This window comes from Pseudoliparis swirei, chromosome 10, assembly GCF_029220125.1.
Source record: "Pseudoliparis swirei isolate HS2019 ecotype Mariana Trench chromosome 10, NWPU_hadal_v1, whole genome shotgun sequence".
Lineage (NCBI taxonomy): Eukaryota > Metazoa > Chordata > Actinopteri > Perciformes > Liparidae > Pseudoliparis > Pseudoliparis swirei.
The window spans coordinates 10,455,321-10,476,979 of NC_079397.1; the positions used below are offsets into that span (position 1 = coordinate 10,455,321).

Consider the following 21,659-nt stretch of genomic DNA (forward strand, 5'->3'; position numbering starts at 1 on the left):
ATCTGTCGTGAATCTTGTCCAATAAAAACAACTTAATTGAAGTCCTAAATCGCTGATTGGGCGGATTAGGCTTAATAATAATGCATTTAATTTATATAGCACTTTTTAAGGTGCTCATAGACACTTTACATTTTGCATTCATACACCGGGAGCAATTCAGGGTTAAGTGTTTTGCTCAAGGACACATCAACAAGGGTGGGGATTGAACCGCCAACCCCCTGGTTTAACAACATACTTGCTAACCACTGACCCAGAGTCGCTTGTGACTTAGAGAAGGTATCACTGTGATCGTAGAGGAGAGAACGGTGGGACCGGAACCTGAGAATATAAATTTGACAGTTTTAAAAGTTTTGTAAACTGATTCTGAATTAAACTTTTTTTAAAGATGAGTCGACTCTTTCCTCTCCTGCACCTTCCCGTTATCTTCAAAACTTTATGTGAAATTTGCTGGAATGCAGCAACCCCTCCCCCCCCTCCCCCCATTTAAAAGGCTGGCAACCTGCTGGACACAATTTTCTCCATAAGTGGCCAATCATCGGCCGAGTAGATGAGCAGCGTGCGGCGCCATATGGCGGGAAGTGGGCTGAGTTGGAGTCGGCCAACCGTGAAGGAGGTTTGGTGCTCGTGAGTGACATTGAGGAGGAGCAGAGTCCCTCTCGTACCACAGGTAAGGCTCGGGGAAAATATCAGATTTTCAGAATTAATTTAATTTAAATGTTTTAGCTCCGTTAATGTCGCCGTTTAGAGTTTGTGAATGCCTGAAACAAAAAGGTGAATAATTAAATAAGCGGTGTACAGCGTCACTGTGAGACACGACATAAACAAACGAGAGCAGGTGTTCTTATTCGTGTCTTTTATTTTTCTGCTAGAAAACAAAAACAAAATAAGCCGCAGCAATATTTTATAAGACCTGATTAAAAAATTAAAATAAACAACAGTTAGGTACAAAATGAAATATATATAAAAACGTCTTAATGCTACCCAGAAAGAAATAGGCAATAGTATAAAATTAAATGTGTTGAAGGACAACAACAAATTTAAAAAAAGCTAGAAAAGGTTATTAAAAAGAAGGCAAGTATCCACCACAAAATGTGCCACTTTACCACAATCGGTTCGCACGTCTTTCCTTGGATATAAAGTAATGCTTTACAATAAGTTACCGCAGGCCCGTCGCCCACGACGACAGCAACCCAAGTAATAGTCAAAATGTATCACATAAAAATACACTTTCCTTTTTTTTTCTTGTTTTTTTTTGGCAACAATTTCACAAATCACACGAGAAATGAATCAACAAAAGAATAAGAAATAAAAAATAAAAATAAACTTCTGGGGTAGCAACTTTTTTGGTTTCTTGAGAACAATATATATACGTTCTGGGTCCACGACGTCAGACTGCCTGTATGAGCTTCAGAGACTTCAAATCATATAAATATATATATGAACAAAAATATACGAAAACTATTTTTGAATACAAAACGGGTTAATGCCAAATGGAAGCTTACGATTATAAACTTCAATAACTTAAAAAAAAGAAGAATACTTTCATCCTTTTCCGAAATATGACATTTTAGCCCTAATCTCCTTAACACTAAGGCATTTGCACTTTTATTCTCCTTTATCATACATCACTGTCAAAATAGCACTCGCATGTTAGTGCCGAGAATGCATCGAGTATAAATTCTAAGAAAACTCCTGTACAGTAACCATTTATGTCAAAACTACAAAATAAGTTAGTGTCAGGCATCTGTACAGATTATTTACACTTTAAATACAAAAAGGAAGGTATTTGGAAATGGAGATGACCAGTATGGAAATGTGACCGAGAGGTGAGGTCATTTAATTAAAGGCTTCAACTGAGAATCCTTTCATGTAGCTCATTTACCAGCGACTAGATGGTTTTTTTTGTAATAACTTGAAATGATGATTGGCTGCCCGCCCAAAATTAACCGACCGATCAGTCACAGTCGAAAAAATGTTAACGGCCCGTGTGACGCTCTCGTCTCACTACAAAGTCCTGACGCCGCAGGCGAGGTCGGTAAGGCTGCCCCGATGTACGGAATCAATCCCCGACGGGGGAACGGGGGGGGGAGGGTCTTCGCCTTGAAATGACAGTTGGGATTGGCGGAGTCGGGGGAAAGGGAGATGGAGGAGGAGGGGGTGGGGGGGGGGGGTCCAGTGGTGGCGGAGGATAGGATAAGATAGACACATTCATTTCAGCAGCAGCCGTATCCCATCGGCACAATGGTAGGAGGGTGGGTGTGTGAGGAGGAGGAGGAGGAGGAGGAGGAGGAAGAGACACCACCTGGTACGGCGGCGGGTGTGCTCCAGTAAACATTTGAGTCTCAGTGCAGAAACGGAGAGAGTTCGGGGGAGAAGAGGGTATTTGGTACAGGAGAGGTAAAGGTGTGTGTGTGTGTGTGTGTGTGTGTGTGTGTGTGTGTAAGAGAGAGAGAGAGAGAGAGAGAGAGAGTCAGCGGGCGTCATCAGTCCACGTCGCTGAGGTCGCTGACGGGCTCGTCCTGCACGATGCTCAGGTGGTTCATGGCGCGGCTGTAGGCGATCTGGACCGCCTTGCGGATGCTGGAGGTGCGTCCCTCCATCATCTTGATTTTGTCGATGGTCTTGTCCATTCCCAGAGGGACCATCTTGGATCTAGGAAGCCACTGCCTGAGGGCGGAGGAAAGAAAAGACTTCCATGTCAACCAAACAGCTGCGGAGGGCGGAGTGGGCTTTTTCTTCTTCCCGTGATTAGAGAAGGCCTCATTGCTCAGGGAAATGTCTGGGATTAAATACAATTCACCGAGTTTGATTTGGACACAAAGCTACGGATGAGTCGTGTTTATTCTCATACGTGTCGTTTTTCTTTTCAGGAGTCATACACATGTTGACCAATGGATTTTCATGACCTTTCCATGACCTTTCCGAGACTATAAACCAAATCTCCATGACCAAACATTACGTGAAATCTCGGTGTATACACAAGTATCACCTTAAATGACACAAATAAATGAGACACAATAGTTTGATTAAAAGAATACATATTTATATAAATATTTATTCTTCAAACTGTGTAAATGAACATGTGAATATAACACATTTCCATGACTTTTCCAAAACTTTTGGGATTGTCTTTTTTTCAAGGACTTTTCCAGGCCTGGAAATAACCATTTTCAAATTCCATGACTTCTCCAGGTTTTCCATGACCGTGCGAACCCTGTCTTTTTTTTGGAGGTGAGAGAACAATGACGACCACGCTAAGGGCCGTCGAGCATGTTCTGGAAGCCTCGATGTCTTCCTACGCTTGTTTATTCGTAACATCATCCCAAAAGTTAAATTCATAATAATATTATAGAATTCAGTTAACATTTCAATCTCGGTTCTTTGTGTTAATAATAATAACAAAAGTATTAACGAACTATTAACTAACTATTGCTACTGAAGCTGCTACATTTGAGTGTGAGGTGGTGTTTGGGATGGATGTTTGTTTTTTTCCCCCCTGAGACGAAACAACAACAACTAAGGAGCCTTTAACCGACTGATCGAAGGTAAAAGACAAAAACTAAAATCTCTTTTCATACTGTTAATTTATAAAGTTCACTATTTTGAATCCCCTTGGTGACCCGGATGCTACAGTACCGTCAAGCTGCCGATTGGCTGACTGACGGCTTCACCTCCAGCTGAAATCACTCCGGTCACTCACCAGCTGCGCTTGTTGTCGAAGAAGAGGACGAGGTAGAGTTGCTCTTCGGCTTTGTACTGCATCTGTTCCCCGATGCGCAGCACGTCCATGGGGGGCATGGGGATGGAGACCCCGTTGTGCTGGCAGCCAACGCGCGGCATGTGAGGGTCGACGATCTATACGCACACACACACACACACACACACACAGAGTGGGAGCGGCGACAGGGGGCGTTACACACAGATTGATGATACTCATGAATGCAGAGGCGTGGAAAATATACATAGATACAGCGACCCACCCACAGAATCACTCAAGCATGAAAGATGTCTTTGCTGTGTACATGCACATACACACAGACACACACACACACACACACAGCTTGTGGCAATAGGATTCTCTTCCTCACTTGTCCTTTTACTCAGAGGTCAAATGTAACTGTTTAATGGTGAAATGCTGCCACCTAAAGGATAAACAGGACATTTCTCCCCCCCCCCCCAGACAGTCCACTGGACACCTGAACGGACAGCTGTAGTGAACTGTCGCTGTCGGCGGGACAAGAGTGTGGTCATTATGTTCCAATGTGGTGAAATGAGTCAAAGTCAGTGAGTTGCTGAGATGCGTTCTCTCCAACAAACACTCACCAGGGCGGGGTAGGACGGGTATCCGCTACACTTGGCCCAGACGAGCTTCAGGGGTTCCAACGCAACTGTTGCAGCACTAGCGGGCATCCAGATATTGCTGTTGCCAACCTCTATGGAAGCGGGGAGAACACCAAACAAGTCACGTGTGGGTCGGAACACAGAGGCACATTTACAAATGAGCGCAGGAGGCGCAAATCAGCACCGGGGTGGGAAAATTCACTTTGCCAAGAGCCATCGGTGAACGACGGTTATTCAAATACACCGGCCACTTTGGGCTTTTTATTGGCCAAATGTGAATTTTAGAGATGGAGGGAAGCGGCTCCAGCTGCCGACGCGGTGTTTCACCGGGCCGTGCCAAGAGTCTCAAGACGTTGGCGGCTGCTGGGAATTTCCAACCCTGTTTTTTTTTTTATATATGTACCAGGTGTTTGCAAGTTTTATCAACTTTAACTTTTAGGAACAAATAGCAACGGGACAATTCTTCAGTTCAGTAGAGAAAATATATATTTACAGCCTGTGCATTTATTCAAAATGGAGCATAAATGTGGGTTATTTGTGTCCATCACTTTAAGCCCAACACCTCTCACACACACACACACACACACACTCACACACGTGTGCGGCGTTCATTCGACCCGCTTACCGGCAGCGATTCGAGCGGCTTTTGCAAAATTCCCGTTTTCGATGCAGGCGATCAATTCGCTCTTATCGTCCACGGTGTTCCTCCGGACCAAGGCGGGTTTGCCTTTCCCACATTTTGGAAGACTGAGAACGGTGCTGAGAGAAGGGACACATACACACACAGTCAACGTTAGAGCACACAGACTGACAGCTTTATTTATTTCTATATCTATGCATTTTTCAATACCATTTTCATATTGGTAAATCATGACCGAGGACATAGGATAGTGGTCAGATATTCCTTCTATCTATCCTTCTGCTACATTTTCATGATGTCATTCTAATTTCCTATCTAATTAAACTTTTACATTATATTGAATCTGGGGGAGGGGGGATTTTTTTCCCGCCCTTTTGTTATTTGCTTCAGTGTCGTGATCAAAATGGAGCATTGTATTTATTATATTATCTTGACAAAGGCCAGTTGGAGGTTTTCAAAATGGACAGCTTTTAAAAAAAATAGACTCCTCAGTCAGCTTTAACTCGGTTAGACTTCTAACCACACTGTTGAATTCAAATACCCTCAAAGCTAAATGAAAACCACCGGGCCGGGCCGGCGCTGGTTACCTGGTACTGCCGGGCAGACTGCTACACGAGGAGATGGAGGACTCGGAGGCACAGCGTCTCCGCGGATCCACGGGCCGACTGGCTCGACCGGACTCCAGCAGCTCCTTCTCCTCTTCCACCTCCAGAAAACCGCTCAACAAGCCTGGCAACAGGAGTCAAAAGATTTAAAAAATATTTTTTTTTTAAACAGATTCAAACCCCATCGAGACACTCAACCGTTAATGCGTCGGCATCGGCCTCGGATAAAATGAAATAAAATGGAAGTCGCGTGTCTGTTGTGCCGTTTTGACGCCCAATTGCCACGTTTCAACTGTCAATTTCACAGCAGAACACCGGCGTACTAAATTTAATTAGAGCGTAGAAGAAATGGCGTTCATATTCTGCCATATGGCGGCTCAAAGGGAAGAAGAAAAGAGAAAAAAACTCAGAAATATTGTGAATTTCTCCGTCTGTTTACACTTGTTCTTACCAGTGTCAAGCCGTTTCACAGGGGACTCTCCCTCCTCCTCCTCCTCATCCTCTTCGCGCTCTCCCTCTCCTCCCTCCTCCTCCTCCTCCTCCTCCTCGCTGCCCCTGCTGCCGCTGTGCTTCCTCTTCTTGCTGTGGAGCAGCGTCTCCAGCTGCGGTATGACCACCGACAGGAAGGACTTGGCGCCCAGCTGCGCGCCGTCTTCGGCTTCCTCCTCCTGCGCCTCCTGGCCCTCTTTTCGGTCGCCTCCCTCGTCCCCGCACCTCGGCGGGGGCGGCGGCTTGTGGGGGCTTGCGCCCTTCGACTTGCGGAAGAGCACGGCCGTCCGGCGGTTGACCGTGCGCGCGGGCGCCGCGAGCGTCGACGTGGCCACCAGCAGCGAGGGCGGGAGGTCGCGGGTGTGGCCGTTGAGGCGAGGAGCGGAGGAGAGCGGCGCCGGCGCCTCGCCGTCGCACCTCGCCAACTTGCCCGGACGCTTGTCCTCGCGGTCGGGGGCGGCGCCGATCGGTTTGAGGGTGGGGGGCCCGGGGTCTATGTCCGAGTGGTTGAGCGGGGGGATGGAGTCCGAAGGCTCCAGCTTCGGAGGAAGAGACGTGTCTCCTGGGAAGAGGAGGAGCAAAGAGGCACACGGACAAACTGCTTATCGTTGTCATTTTGACTCCGCAGCCGACATCAATCATTCAAACTGCTGACATTAAGCGCAACACATATTATTCATGCAACGGCACATTTGGGATGTTACGGCCCCACAATTAGTTTCCTTTGACCCTTTGTTGTCTCTTTTTTCCCGTTTTATTATTCATGTTAATGTATTTTTCTCCCTTTCTCTTTCAACCTCATTACTATTTCCTCACGGTGCCGTAGAAATAGAAAACAATGTTGTTGTTTTTTTAGTGTTAAAGCAGAATAACACAATTACTTCTTTTTTTTGCCGCAATATTTTTGGGGAAGAACACCAATAAAAGTCCAGCTATGACGAGGACAAAAACATATGACCCGAGTATAACGCCGTTACCGACAGTAGAGCAACACCCGCACTCTGTCCTTGTCTCAGGAGATATGCCGACACGGCACGTTATCATATGGCTTTTATGTTTATCTTAAAAGTAAAACAAGGCATGATCGAGCAGAACAGAGAGGCACTTTTATGAATCAAAAATGAGTAAAATAAACTTTTTCCCTTTCTTCCCCCCGCCCCCACCAGCAATCTTCACCAGACTTCATGCGACTCAGCGGGTGCAGTGACCTTGTAGGGTTCAGTACAATGTTGGTTCTGAGGTTCTTGATGCGCTCACATTCGGGGGTCGTTTTTTTCCCGTCAGCCTTCTGAACTATTTTCAGTTGAACGATCTGTTATTTTTTGGACTGTGTGAATGACCGAGGAGGAGCTGTTGTTGGTCCTCTGGCAATGAACTCTGGATTCTTTAGACAAATCCTCCGTCAAAAGGACATTAAGTCATAGTGCAACAAATATTCAGTGTGCCGTAGTCACTGAACAATATTATTGCACATTAGGAAACAATATCAGCACTAATCATCCAATACAAATGAAAAGGTTTTATCAGTTACCTTTGTATTTAAGAAGTTTTCCTTCTTTTTTTAACTCTTTCTTGATTCTAATCTATTTGGGGAATAAAGATTTATTCTCACAACTGCCACTTTCCCAAATACCAGAAACATGTGCAGAAACAGACAGACGCTCACCTCAACACAAACAGTGCAGGGTTCGTAGAGATAATGCGTTACAGAAGTCTGAGAATCACTCAATCGCCATTCTCTTCACTTCAAATCGCTTTAAAAGAATCCGAGATGAGGAGGGAAGCAAGTATGTATTACCAAGAACAGCGAAGACGGCGATACTACCGTGTTTCAGACACACGGGTTTGAAAAAGGCATGTGACTCTGTTAAGCTATGTTTTGGGTTAGAGGGAGGGGCTAACCTCTGACCTGAGCATGAGGATATTAAGGACATGTGACTGTCTTTAAGTCCCAATGCACAGCAAATATTCTTTAAAAAAAAAATAATAATAAAAACTAGCCAAAGCAACAACATACCCTCGTCATCTTGGAAATGTCCATTGGGCTTCGATCGCTCTTCTTTCGGTTCTTTACTCAGCTGCGGGTGCGAGGACGCCGCCGGAGACAACGCTGATGTGGAGGGAGTCGAATGGTGGTGGTGGTGGTGGTGATGATGATGGTGGTGGTGGTGATGATGGTGGCCCGAGGGCAGGGCTCTCTTCAGGCTCATCTCGTTGCGCACGTCGTTGATGGTCTTCTTGAGCAGCTTGAGGCGCTTGCTGCGGGAGGGGCTGGACTTCATGGCGCAGGTCAGGTCAAACTTCTCCAGGAGCTGCTGCAGCTGCTTGTCCAGCGACAGGTGCTCCCGGTTGGCCGGCGTGAGCAGGCGGTCCACTGAGGAGAGAAAATAAGTGGTTTCGCAACAACCCGTCCCGCGGACGCGTTCTCGTCGGATCGCAACGACGCAAACGCAAACGGGGCCCTTACCGTCGTCCCACGAGAAGCACGCGGGCGCTTTGATTTCCGGCGCCTCGGGCAGATGCACGCCGCTCTCCGCGTCGAAGCCGATTTTCTCCACGTCTCGCCGGGCCTTCCTGAGCAGGGACCCGCCCTGGTCTCGGAGGCGGACGGCGGCCCGGTAGAAGTAGGTGTCCTTCGAGTTGTACTTCATGCAGTTGTCAACGATGAGGTTGAAGTCGTTCTCGAACTGCTCGAAGTTGTTGTAGGCCTGCGTGTCGATGCGCTGCCGCATGGCGGAGAAGTCCATTGGGCGCTTGATGTGGTCGAGGTAGTCGGGCACCTACAGGAAACAGCAAATGATGATTTAGTTCATAACTTAGGGTTAAAACTAAAAATGAAGCGTGTATGCTGAATGTCAACTGAAGATTCTTGGCAAATATATACCACAACATTATAAAGCCATTCGTAGTAGATCATACTTGGGCTTATTATCTTTTACAACACGACAACCCGTCTAAAAAAAGAACTCAACATCGATACCGTTCCGAATTTTTCCAAATTGACCCGAGTCAAAAGGTGCACCCAACGTGGGGCTCGAACCCACGACCCTGAGATTAAGAGTCTCATACTCTACCGACTGAGCTAGCCGGGCGTGACCGTCACCCGACCCTGCACCCATTTCGGGCGTGACCATCTGCCAGTGGACCCTGATCTCAAGTTACTCATTCCCCTCGGCAGAAAGTCACATTGCTCGACACTGTCGCCGCAGTTGTCTGCCGTCTGTCGTCTTGCTGGTGTGCTCCGGCGTAGATTATAAACACGTGTGGCAATGTATGGGAAAAGCAGAGGCCGTGATTATTTGCTTTGGTTAACAACAACAACAAAAAGGTGTTCAAATGCGACAACATTTCTGAAGCAGTAATCACACAGGTAAAACAGACGCAGGTTTTTTCCCCATCGGCGGGCGTTCAACCTGTTATATCAACCAGCCACACGGGAAGTCTCTGGGTGGTGCACTCTGTACCGTACGCCTCTTAAAAAGCCACTCGACAAAGTTGAGTCTCGCCTGACATTTCTGAGTCGCAAACACAATGGCGGGAGGAGAAGAAAAAAAAACCTGTCGAGCCAGAATGGGCTCTTTTTTTGCAACACTATCCGTGTTCACATTGTGGAGCCTCGAGCTACAACACGACAACGGTCCACTATTGCACACAATAAATAAAATACCAGCACAACAGACTGAGATGATATACATTCACGGAGCAGCAAGAAAGCAAAATCAACCCTACAGAAAAAGAAAGAATTAAAAAAAAGAATTGTGACAGCATCTTCTTTCATTGGTACATGGTTATGAGCAATCAGTGGCAAACAAAGGAGAAAACAACAACGTAATAGATTATGTGTGGACGAATTCCGGAACTTGTGTTCATGCTTCTGCTGAAGTTCACCTCATTGACATCCACCGGCTGGGTGAAGATCTTGGCTTGGTCTTTTGTCTGCAGCTGGTCCAACAGAGCTCTCAGTAAAATACTGAAGGGACTCAGCCGTATCTCGAGGAGGGTCTCCTGCAGTCTGATCTGGAACACAGCACGGGGGGGGGGGGGGGTTAGGAGATCAGATCTGACCACGGGTTGAATCAGAAGGCTGCCCGTCGGCCGCTCCGCTCCTACCTCTTCCCTCTTGAGCTTCTCCCTCTTGCGGATCAGTTCCAGCAGCAGCCGGGCTCTCTCCAGGTCGTGTCGGAGACGGTGCCACTCCTTCAACTGATCCTTCAGGGCCCGGCTCTCCTCCCCGCACTGCCGCTGGAGGACACGTTGGAACAAGAAATGCATACGTTAAAAGCATAGAATGGACGAGGATTCGCAAGAGGTACATTGTTTTATTTGTTTTCCCCCTCACAATGCGGCCGTCTATTTCTTTAAGGCACACAGATTTAGCTGAAGCGGCATTGTGAACACACGGCACTGTCCTCCACCTTGTTGACGGCAGCGCGTGTTGAAAAGCACACGAGGCGAAACATCGGAGGATTCCCAGAATGTGTGGTAGCATTTACTGGCCGGCGGCAAGAAAGACGACATTTTTTCACTTTTTAAAAGCGACGGGTACATTTCGTGAAAAGGCAAACGGAAAGACTGGAAGCCTTCTGCGGGGGACTGACAGATGAACAAACCGGTTGCGCATTCTTCTGAGACTGCATGCTGGTCTGAAGGCGTCTGATGAGGGGGAGCCCATTCCTGGACTGCCTCTTTAACGTCCAGTATTTCAGGACCAGTTCCACGAACGCTTTCTTCTTCTGAACCGACACCTGGTTCAGGATGGTGTGTAACCTGGGGGGGGGGGGGGGGGGGGGGGGCATGGAGACGAGTATTAGAAGGATATCGCCGGGGAGAGAGACGGCAAACAAGCAGCACACCTCCAGGGCTACTGGCTCGAATATGGAAGCCTGAGTATATTTTTTTTAGACTACGGGAACAGGGGTTGTGGTAGAAAACAATCCTCAAACTATTTCACGGCACTCAAGACGGACAAAAAGCATGCGAGCAGACTCCCTTCACCCCAAAGCTATCGTTACTCAACACCTGCAGCAGCCAATGTTTGTACATCAACAACCGCGTGCCCCGTCAGCGTCCGTGAGGAAGGCAGAGGAGCCCTCCCTCTGAGGCCACTCGCACTCCCAGCAGCAAGCCTCAGAAGTAAATGTAAATGAATGTGCCCCAACTGACCCAACACATGAGGAATGTTGAGGACACAGGAAGTGGACACTCCACGATGAACACAGTTCAAGCGTACCTGTGAGCAGGAAACGAAGGCACAGTAGCGGGAGTCGCAGCTTCGCTTTCAGGTTCTGGCTCGGGCTTCTTGCTCTTCTTCTTCTTCTTCTTCTTTCCTTTGGCCTGTCCTTTGCGAACGCCTCGCCCTCTTACCCCTTTCTGACACAGTCCATTTCGGGGTTTGCCGTCACCGTAGATCGCGAGAGGCCTCCGCACACACCCGTTGGGCGTGTGAGCCCCACAGAAGGCCGTCTTCTTCACCGAGAACGTGGGCTCCCCGGCGTCCGTCACGTCCTTGATCGGCTCCATCTTCATGAAGAGGCCCGCCTTTTGGGCGCAGCTGACGTGGAAGGCGGTGTAACAGTTGGCTCTGTGGCACTGGATGCACGCCCCGACACCTTTCTCCTTGCAGAGGTAGCAGGTGAGCTTCCAGCGGGCGGGAGGAATGTGGCGGACGCCGTCGATGGGCTCGATGAAGGTGGTGTTGGAGAAGCCGACCTCGGGCACCCAGAGGGCGCACACCACGTGGCCCCAGCGGTCGTCGTCCGTCTTCTTCACCGCTCCGCCCTTGTTGGGACACAGGATGCAGTCGGCGGGCTGCGCGGGCCCCTGGAGGCAGTGTCTGCACAGCCACTGGCCCCCGGGGATGTAGGGCACGCCGTAGCACTCCTGGTGCACGGCCACGTTGCACATGTCGCAGAACAGGATGGCGTTGCCGTTGTGACACTCTCCGTCCGCGCAGATGCAGCAGACGGCGTCCTCGTCGACGGGCGCTTGCTTTTCGCCGCTTTTGTCCAGGCTCTCCAAGTGCAGCTCTTTCTCGAAGCGGTCGACCAGGAACTCGAAGACGTTGTTCGAGACCTGACTGACCCCTTCGCTCCGCCGCTTCTCGTTCACCAAATCCAGCCAGGCGTAATCCTCCTCGTCCATGTCGTACTCCGTTTCCTCGTCCAGCTCTTCCTCCGTCTTCTCCGTGTATTTGTAAAAGGCGGCGGAGCGCTTCGGAACTGCTGGGAGGTTGTATTCCACCGCACGAAATTTGGGCTCTTGAAGCTTTGGAGCGGCGTTGGTGGCGGCCTGATGTCCGCCTCCCTCTCCCTGAACAGCGATGCCCAGGGCAGCGTTTCTCTTCTCCTGGCTGTTTTTTAGTCTGACTGACCGCAGGAGGACCTGTTGCTGCGGCTTCTCAGCATTCTCCTTATTGCTGGTGCACTCCATCATCTCCTGCATCATGGGATCGTCATCCGAGATCACGTCCAGCTGGTCGTATATGCTGACCCGATGGAGGCGGCCGTCGACATCGAACTCCACCATGCGCTGCGCCTGGGCGTACGTCAGCATCTGCTTGTTGGGCGACAGCTTGATGGGAGACGGGGGCCTCTGCGGCACCGCGACCCGGTGCTGCCGAGCTTTCTTCTTCATCTTGGCGCTCCGTGTTGCTGAGGAGACACGGGGCGGGGAGAAGTCATAACCATTCGCATCCTGTGGCGTAACGCACGCTTTCTTTCATGATCGCCGGAGACTCCCACCGTGCACAGTACAACACCTTCTAACAGCAGTATCATTGATAATGCATTTACAGTTTTACAGCACAAGATAATGTAATACAAATAGTGTGTAAACCTGCAAATGAGATAACACATGTTATATATGTAAATATAATTGCAAGGAATGCTATGAAGAGTTTCACATTGTGTGATTATGCTCTAATAACGTTAAAGTCGACCAGCTGACTGCGAGAGCATCACGAGGGAAGAAAACTCAATGTTACAAACTATGTTGACATGTACCGTTAGCGGCCAGCTGGACGTTACAGCTGTGTGCCCATGGTGCATTCGAGTGCGGTGGGAGACGGCCACACGGGGCACTTTCAACACGACCGCGCAGGAGTTAGCGCTCGCCCATATCCTCTCCGATAGCGGCCCGCAGTCAGTTATGCCCAAGTTGCTAACAATAACATTAGCCGAGCCCGCTAACTAGCACCAGGCGCTAGCCACCACCACCTACCTCCGCAGCAAGAGAGAGAGAAAAACAGAGCAAATGGCGTCAAAAACACAACGTGTGCTAATCATTGTTGCAGCGCGCATTGAGCGTATTCTCGTGGTCCCCGTTTAAAGTACAGGAGGAGGGGAAAGAAGCGCATAAGAGCAACGAAAACAATAAAACATTAACATACCTCGGATTGTAGAGCAGCTTTGCTAGCTGAGGAAGACGGTAGCCAGCCAGTCGCCGTACAAAGCAATGGCGACACGGCCTGCTAAGTGGCTCTAATTCCGTACACAGTGTTCTCATCCAACGGGCGATACTGGGGTCTGTTCAGGGACTTTTACAAATCAAAAAAAAAAGGGCCCGTGGGGGTTTCGACGTTGAAATCTAAACGGAGCATGCGACTGGCGGTGCCTTTGTGGGCCACTCGGAGGCTGGAGTCGCTCGCTAGCCACAGCCGACCAGGAGCGAACAGCTCGCGCAGCTCTAGCGGCTCATCCCCCAACACAACAATGCGTTTCACCAGACAACTCCCACCCGTACGCACAACTCTACGTGTGACGCTGGAGGTCATGTCGGTGGTGAGTCGTGGATTTCACACAAAAGCCCATCTGTCACACGATCAATGAGTTTCTTTTTTTCTATTTCTTTTTTTTTGGGTGAGGGGGGGGGGGGGTTTGTGTCGATTCCTACGCAGACCAAAAAAAGGTCCCAAACAAAGCGCGAACCGAGGGGGAAAGCGGAGACCTGTGTCGGTGTGTTTTGTGGATCTTGTGGGTTTCAAACACGGTGTGTGTTTCTCGCTGTCATGCTCTCGGCAGTTGATTCAGCATATGTCCTCTAACGTTAGTTACAGTCAGGACCCTCGCTCGTATGCCCCCCACCACCAATTGACAAACGCTGTCCTTTTAACATGAGAGCAGTGATTGCCGTGATCAACTCATTTAGTTTAACCCCTAAGTCCGAGCTGTTGTTCCAGAGGGACCGTGAATGCAACGCACGGTGGCAATAATCGTAATTAAAAAGTAATGATTCCGTAGTAAGTTACTTTACCAACAAGCTTATTTGCGGGTAATTTAAAAAAAGGTAGTGTTGTGTGTTTAGATCAACTTTATTTGTGTTCGTCTTAAATTAAAAATACTATTTAGATTAGCAACTGTCCAATAACTACATAGATGACTATATTTTCACGAGGGTCACTATTAGTATGATCATCACAACACAGCGTTACTTCTAAACGGTCATGTCAATTAAAGTAACGTTAATGCACGACGGGACGTGACATGTCGCTCAAACGCATCAGGACACCCCCTTCCGAGGACCCTGCGCCCGATGACATCATTAAAACATGTTCCTTCCGTCCGACGCTGTGTGGAGCTGCTTCGGCCGAACGTGAACTGCGAGCGAGCCAGGAGACAAAAGCAACAAAGTGAACCCCCCCTCCGGATCAATCAAATGTGTCATATTTAACCGGTTGGGAGCCGAAAACACAGCGATCCCACCGCCGCACTTCACGGTGAGTACCACGGGCGCGCGGAGGCGTCCGCGAGGGGGGTTTAATGTGGCCGGGACGTCGTGGCGAACCGCCGGTCTGAGTCGGATCCCGTGTGGTTCGTGTGTTGCCACGGCTGGGTTCTGCCTCGCCAGGTTAGCTAGTGCGTCCCGTGTGTGTGTGTGTGTGTGTGTGGCCTAGCTGGCAGCTAACCAGCTAGCATCCGCGTTGTGGTCCGAATTGTTGACTATGTTAAACGGACCGTTGGTGAAGTCGTAACGTGTCGCGTGTCCGTCTCATCGATGCGGCAGAAGAGACGGACCCCGTTTATTGTTTATTTTTTTAGCGTGTTTATCAGCTTCGGCGCTAACCCAGTTAGCACCAGCGATAGCCACCGTGGTGTTTACTAATGGTTTTTAGCGTAACTGGCGACATGGTTTCGTTGTGAGACTAAATAAGTGGTCCGAGGGTCGTTTTCAGGGGTCGTGTTTCTGTACAATGGAGGCGAGACGAGAGCCGGTTAGTATACGACGTCGCTCGGTTTGGTCTAAAGTTGGCGTGTTGTGTGAAGATGTAGAAAGCTAGCAAAGGTTTGGGGCTATTTGTCTTCTTCCTGCTGCCCTCTCGCATCTTCCTGACGAGTCAATCAAACCCGGAAAAGTGTTTTCGTCACACAGGAAAGCGTCCCAACGCTGGCTGTGTTTTTATCATTCCAAATTCCCTTCAAATTAAATAATCTTTTAATAATAAACAATACAATAGGTAATATTGGGCACATTTGTGAGGTTAGAATAAGGATGAATGAGTCATGATGTGCCTGACCACTTATTAATACGAGATAGAATGCGTCTGGGGGAAAACCTTAATTATATATAATATTATCAGTGTTTGAGTCCTGCACGGACACTGAGCACTCGGTCGTGTATTGTACATGAACAACAAAAACAAACAGGACCTCTGTCTCAATGTAGCCCCTCGCTTATTGTAAAATAATGTCTGTTTATAACTCGATCTGGACGGCATTGGCTATTTATGATCACTGCTTTTTTCACAGTACACATTAGACCTGATCAAGGTACAGGGAGAAAGCACACCTCCTTAGCAATGTATTACATACTCCCACAATGCAGTCTAATGGAACCGCCCTGCAATACTGACTACTTGAATAATGATAATGCTCAGTTTTTAATGTTTTTAAAGAGAGCTGTTGATTCAACTCAATGGTCACATTGGAGGCTGTAGACTGTGGCGCTGTTTGATTGTATTGCATTATATTGAGAGGTAGATTGGCTATTCCAGATAGTAGTGTTCGGGCGCAGTAACTTTAGCTCGGTGGCAAAAATAGTAGACTGTCTCCACAAACCGGAGTCACTAGGTTCTTCTTCAACCACACCGCAAAGCTGATCTCAGTGCTTTGTTTCAGTTGTCCATAGATCTAATGTACCATGAAGTAGTAATACAGTTAAATGTGATTTAAATATATATTTATATATTTTAAATAAACGTTACTGCCATTACAGAATAGATAAGGTTCTAAAGCTGTTAATTAAATTAACATTTTAAGTAGTGTAGATATTGCAGTGGTGGGTATGATTCACTCTAATACATAGCAGTAAAATATTAGGATTCAGTTTGAACGAGTGTAACGACTTAGTACAGGCCTTTGAGATCCAGAAAGCATTGAGCAACAGGGCTGTTGAGGGAGTTTAGATAGGAATCCGACGATTAGCATATGCAAGCTGTGAGTCTGGTCCTGGGAGGGCCCTGAAGGCTGAATTTAAGGCTGCGTTTGGGCGGTATTTGCCAATTTTGACATTTAAGTGTTTAGAACCACACCAATGTTTACAAAGGGCGATTCAAAAACTGGCGTTTTGTTAAGCTTGATTTTCAAGCTGGACTTTTATCTCCCTGCACTATTCTAACAGCTGAGCCTTGCACAAAGCGCCCGTTCAATCGGTTAATAAGAAAATATAATGTTATATACGTGTTATTGCGGAACATGCCTGTACTACCCCTTTGAGTATTTCATCTCTTAAGAAAACACTTTGATATATGTTCTCTCTCTCCCCCTCTCTGTAGGTTGGTGTGTGTGTGGGGGGAGGTGGGACTACTTCAGTCATAAATGGAGAGGGACAAGCAGGCACCCTGTGTCCCGGACAGCCATCCGCTATTGACGACACCTGCATGAGAGCTGCAGCGCCGATGACTACACCTGAAAACACTGATCACATTTGACAACGCAGACCTGACTATTCTACCAAAACCCTTTGGCTGCTGCCATGGATGGGGAGGAAGAGCTGTCTCACATGAGTGAGGATATGGTCAGTGAACCCAATGGCCCCATGGAAAGTAAAAAAAGAGAGGCCAAAGGGACCTGCCTCAAAATTGAGGGCCAAGATGGCTATGTTTTTAAATCCTACAGCATCAACCCACGTGAGACTGCGGAAGAAACGTCACCCGCTATCTCCTCGCTAACACTGGATAAAGACTCTCACCCTTCTCCCCCTTCTCTCCCTTTATCTCCTCAGGATGACAAAGAAAGTGAGACTGATCCAACTTCTTCCCCCCCTTCAAACAAATGCCTAAACACTGATACCGAGGGAAACCCGGAGAACGAAAGTTATGAAAACGGGACCGAAGGAACCCTGCATATCAAAGAGGAGCCCAGGGATGCAAATGGGTTGGACGAGGAGGAGGAAACCCCGGACGATGATGGGCTCGGGTTTGGCAGCTCTGTTGGCCCGTTTGTAACGAGAGATGGCGACGACTATAGTAATTTACTAAGTGGATACACAAGCACCCTTTATGATGTTGCCATGGACGCTGTCACTCAGAGCCTTCTGTCATCTATGAGGAGTAACGTCAACCCGAGGAAAAAGTCCCCCGCGTGGAATCATTTCTGCATCTCGCCGCGAGACAGCACCAAAGCAATCTGTTTATACTGCATGAAAGAGTTCAGCCGGGGCAAGAACGAGAAAGACCTCAGCACCAGCTGTTTGATGAGGCACGTGCGAAGGGCCCACCCCACTGTGCTTTTACAAGACGGAGCGGACGTCTCCAATCTGACCGGCTCCCTGTCCTCGTCGTTGATGCCTCCATCCCCGAGCTCGCCAAAAAATGGAGACTTGACAAACAGCGTCATGTCTTCCGCCTCACCGTCCACCTCCTCGGCTGAAAATACGGACCCGTCATCCAAAGAAGTGTTCCCCAAAGTCGAACCAAATCCGGAACCGTACGCCAACAGCGACACCATTTGCGGCACGCTCTCGTCCTCACATTCCAATGACATGAACAGCCTCGAAGAGCTGTCCGACGGCGGGCCCGAGCGCCTCCACGGGACCCCGAAAAGCTCGAGTTCCCGCCGGAGATCGGCGGTGTGGAAGCACTTCTACCTGTCGCCCGCGGACAATTCCAAAGCCGTGTGCATCCATTGCATGAACGAATTCAGTCGGGGCAAAAACGGGAAGGATCTCGGGACGAGCTGTCTCATTCGTCACATGTGGAGGGCGCACAAAGAGGTCGTCATTGAGGAAAACGGACAGGGCAACCACATTCCCCCACCCTACACCAACCCGCCCTCACTACTGTCCCGCGCACAACTACACGAGCCACTGGAAGTGAAAAAAGAATTTTCCCTTCTTCCGTCCTCCCCCGACACCATATCGGATGAATTGCCCCAAAGCATGGAGGAGAGCCTGGGTATAAAAGAGGAACGTGACGAGGCGATGAATCTCTCAGGGCAGGACACCTCTCTCAATCTCTCCTTCCAAACTCAGGGGGAGGACACGCTCGCCACCTTCTCCCCGTGCCACCTCTCCGAGGGCTCGAGCCTCAATCAGGACCATTTGGTTTTCCAGCAAAACAAGAAGATCATGAAGCGGGTGAAATCCGAAGTGTGGCACCACTTCATCGTGTCGCCAGTCGACCAGTTAAAAGCACTGTGCCGCTACTGTCCGTGCGTCATCAGCCGGGGGAAGCGGGGCGACTTTGGTACGAGCTGTCTGATGAGGCATCTGATGAGACGCCACCCGGACGTCCTCAAAAACCAAAAAGGCCTCGACGAGAAGGACTCCCCCTCCCCTTATCCCTACGCCAATCTCCCCGTGACAGACGCAGTTTCAACCAAAGAAACCGAGAGCTCCGTTGGTAAGAAAAAGCCACACACACTGCCCGCTTTCAGTAAAAAGACATCAAAACTGTGGAACCATTTCTCCATTTCGCCCACCGACCCCACGAAGGTGGTCTGTTTGCACTGCGGCCGCACTATTAGCAGAGGCAAAAAGACCACGAACCTCGGCACGAGCTGCCTCTTCCGGCACATGCAGAGGTTTCACGGACATGTTCTCGAAAGCAACAATGCTATCTCAGGTGACGCGCAGTCCGCTGGAATCCGCGTCAAGCAGGAGCTCATGGACACTTCGGTTTTCACCGCGGGACAGAACCGCGAGCGGTTCGACGAGCGCCACCCGGTCGCCAAAAAAATCACCAAACTCGTCGCAGAAATGCTCGCACTGGATCTCCAGCCATCCGCCGTGGTGGAGAACGCCGGTCTGAGCCGGCTCCTCGAGTACCTCCAGCCTCAGTATTCTCTCCCGCCGTCTTCGTACTTCACCAGCACTGCCATACCGGAGATGTACGCGAGGGTGAAGGACGTCGTGCTGACCCACCTGAAGGAAGCGGAGAGCGGGGTCGTCCACTTCACCACGAGTATTTGGGTGAGTAGCCAGACGAGGGAATACCTGACCCTCACTGCCCACTGGGCGACGTACGAGTCGAGCGTCCGGCCCCAGGGTCAGGACTTCCACTGCTCCGCTCTCCTGAGCGTCTCCCAAATCGACTGCGATCACGACATGCACGACATCCCCAAGCAGCTGGAGCACCTGTGGGATTCCTGGATCACGTCGTCGGGGCTGAAGAGGGGCTTCACGGTCACCGACAGCGCCGCCATCAGCAGCACCTTGGAGGACTACAGCCACGTCACTGTGCCGTGCTTCGGGCACACCGTCGACCTCATCGTCGGCGAAGCCATAAAGAGCCAGCGGATGGTCCAGAACCTCCTGAGCATCGCGCGGAAGCTCTGCGAGCGCGTGCACCGCTCGGCGCAGGCCCAGGAGAAGCTGGCGGAGCTCCAGGGGCTCCACCGGCTGCCGGAGAACCCGCTGGTTCAGGACGTGCCGTCCAAGTGGACGACCTCCCTCTTCATGCTGGAGCGGCTGGTGGAGCAGAAGAAGGCCGTCGACGAGATGTCCATCGAGTGCAACTTCCGGGAGGTGATCAGCGGCGACCAGTGGGAGGTGATGCTGTCGGTGTGCAACGCGCTGAAGCCGTTCGAGGTCGCCTGCCGGGAGATGAGCGACCGCACCGCCACGCTGGGCCAAGTGATCCCGCTGGTTCACATCCTCAACCGCAAGATCGACCTGCTGTTCGACGAGACCGTGGGCATCGACACCATGCTGGTGTCTCTGAAGGAGGCCATGGTGAGCCGGATGTCGGCGACGCTGCACGACCCGCGGTACACCTGGGCGACCATGCTGGACCCGCGGTACAAGACGTCGCTGTTCACGGAGGAGGAGGCGGAGCGGTGCAAACAGGAGCTGATCGGGGAGCTGGACGCGTCCTCTTCTACCTCAGCGGCCGCGAAGCCGGCGCCGCCGCCGCTGCACAACGGCTGCGGCGGCGGCGAGGCCCGCCCAAACAAAGACGACCTCTGGTCCCTCATGGCCGACATCCGGCAAAAGATAAAACACGAGGAGAAGCCAAAGTCCTCCGAGCTGGCCGTGCTGGAGTACCTCGAGGAAGAGATACTCGATCAAAGCTGTGACCCCCTCGACTACTGGAACCTGAAAAAGTTCCCGTGGCCCGATCTCGCCAAAGTAGCCGCCCGTTACGTGGGCTGCCCGCCCAGCATCGTCCCGGCGGAGACGCTGTTCAGCACAGCCGGCGTCAACTGTGCCCTGAATCAACAGCGGCCTTCACTGGAGAACATGGAGGGTCTGCTGTTCCTCAAGGTCAACCTCCCGTTGATTTATTTTCAGTACTGATTTTCTGTGGAGCACTAACTTGAAACCCCTTTGTCGAGGACCAAGTTGCATAGCTGTGAAATGGGGCGGGCAAAAGAAATGTACAAAATAGCGATTTATACACTGATTTGATTCTCACTGCGAAGGCCAGATTTAGAGGATTTGTTTTATTCTGTTCCGTGTACTACTGTTCAAACACTTTGGAGCTGTTGTGATGAAACGTCTCAGACAAAAGTGTATCAGGGAGGGAGGGTTTTTCTAGCTGTAGGGGTTGGTGATAATGTGTTTGCTTGTTAATTGATGTTTTTTTTTTTTTCCTGTGTCTACTCTCTCCTTGTGCCTTATCCAAAACTACTTCAGGTCAAAATGCTGTACATATTTTTGTTGAATTACACAGATCACGTCAGGACACTTTTTGATTATTGTGTATTAAAGATGGATGCGGAGTTGTTTTCTGAATGAAAACATGGCCCAAAAATAAATGCTGTGACTGAAAGATGTTTTAAGTTAATGTTATTTAATTTTCATTGTGAAATTGTGGCTCATGGTACTGTCATTTAGGAGATTTAGAAATGTTTGTTTTTTACTTGCTGAAATGTTTTTAATAAGATCCTGTATAATATTGCTGTATTTTCAGAGTAAGCAGTTTGTTTGGAATATACATTTTGTCTCTTAAGCACAATTTTAAGTTTATGTCCAGGGGATTAAATTATGGGTTTGAGTAAAAATGATGTCCTGTACATTTTTTATATGAAATGACTTCTGAACCTAATTTGATAAATGTTTTGCCATCGAGACTCGAACCATGCAAATTTTGTGGTCATTTTTAAATAAAGGTTTTCCTTATGCAATATCGCAGAGGTTTGATTTAATAC

The 21,659-nt window shown here is 49.3% G+C and overlaps 2 protein-coding genes across 4 annotated transcripts; one reads left to right on the forward strand and one right to left on the reverse strand.

The window, feature by feature from the left end:
* Positions 1 to 838: 838 nt before the first annotated feature.
* LOC130200265 (bromodomain-containing protein 1-like) lies at positions 839 to 13,902 on the reverse strand. 2 transcript variants are annotated; one of them, XM_056424395.1, is made up of 13 exons: positions 13,463 to 13,902; positions 11,306 to 12,725; positions 10,686 to 10,842; positions 10,186 to 10,317; positions 9,964 to 10,092; positions 8,543 to 8,855; positions 8,093 to 8,449; positions 6,038 to 6,637; positions 5,569 to 5,710; positions 4,967 to 5,100; positions 4,324 to 4,433; positions 3,701 to 3,855; positions 839 to 2,667 (listed from the first exon to the last, which is right to left on the reverse strand). In XM_056424395.1, exons 2-13 carry the CDS (start codon positions 12,706 to 12,708, stop codon positions 2,484 to 2,486), a joined length of 3,816 nt encoding a protein of 1,271 aa, XP_056280370.1. In that variant the 5' UTR covers positions 12,709 to 12,725; positions 13,463 to 13,902; the 3' UTR covers positions 839 to 2,483. The 2 variants fall into 2 exon arrangements, with proteins under 2 accessions (XP_056280370.1, XP_056280369.1); XM_056424394.1 differs by having other exon boundaries at positions 10,674 to 10,842.
* A 67-nt stretch (positions 13,903 to 13,969) lies between these two features.
* On the forward strand, positions 13,970 to 21,637 carry zbed4 (zinc finger, BED-type containing 4). 2 transcript variants are annotated; one of them, XM_056424397.1, is made up of 3 exons: positions 13,971 to 14,788; positions 16,844 to 17,085; positions 17,293 to 21,637. In XM_056424397.1, the coding sequence occupies exons 2-3, from the start codon at positions 17,044 to 17,046 to the stop codon at positions 20,803 to 20,805; spliced, it is 3,555 nt and encodes a 1,184-aa protein (XP_056280372.1). In that variant the 5' UTR covers positions 13,971 to 14,788; positions 16,844 to 17,043; the 3' UTR covers positions 20,806 to 21,637. The 2 variants fall into 2 exon arrangements, with proteins under 2 accessions (XP_056280371.1, XP_056280372.1); XM_056424396.1 differs by having other exon boundaries at positions 13,970 to 14,788; positions 16,844 to 21,637.
* The last annotated feature ends 22 nt before the right edge of the window (positions 21,638 to 21,659 follow it).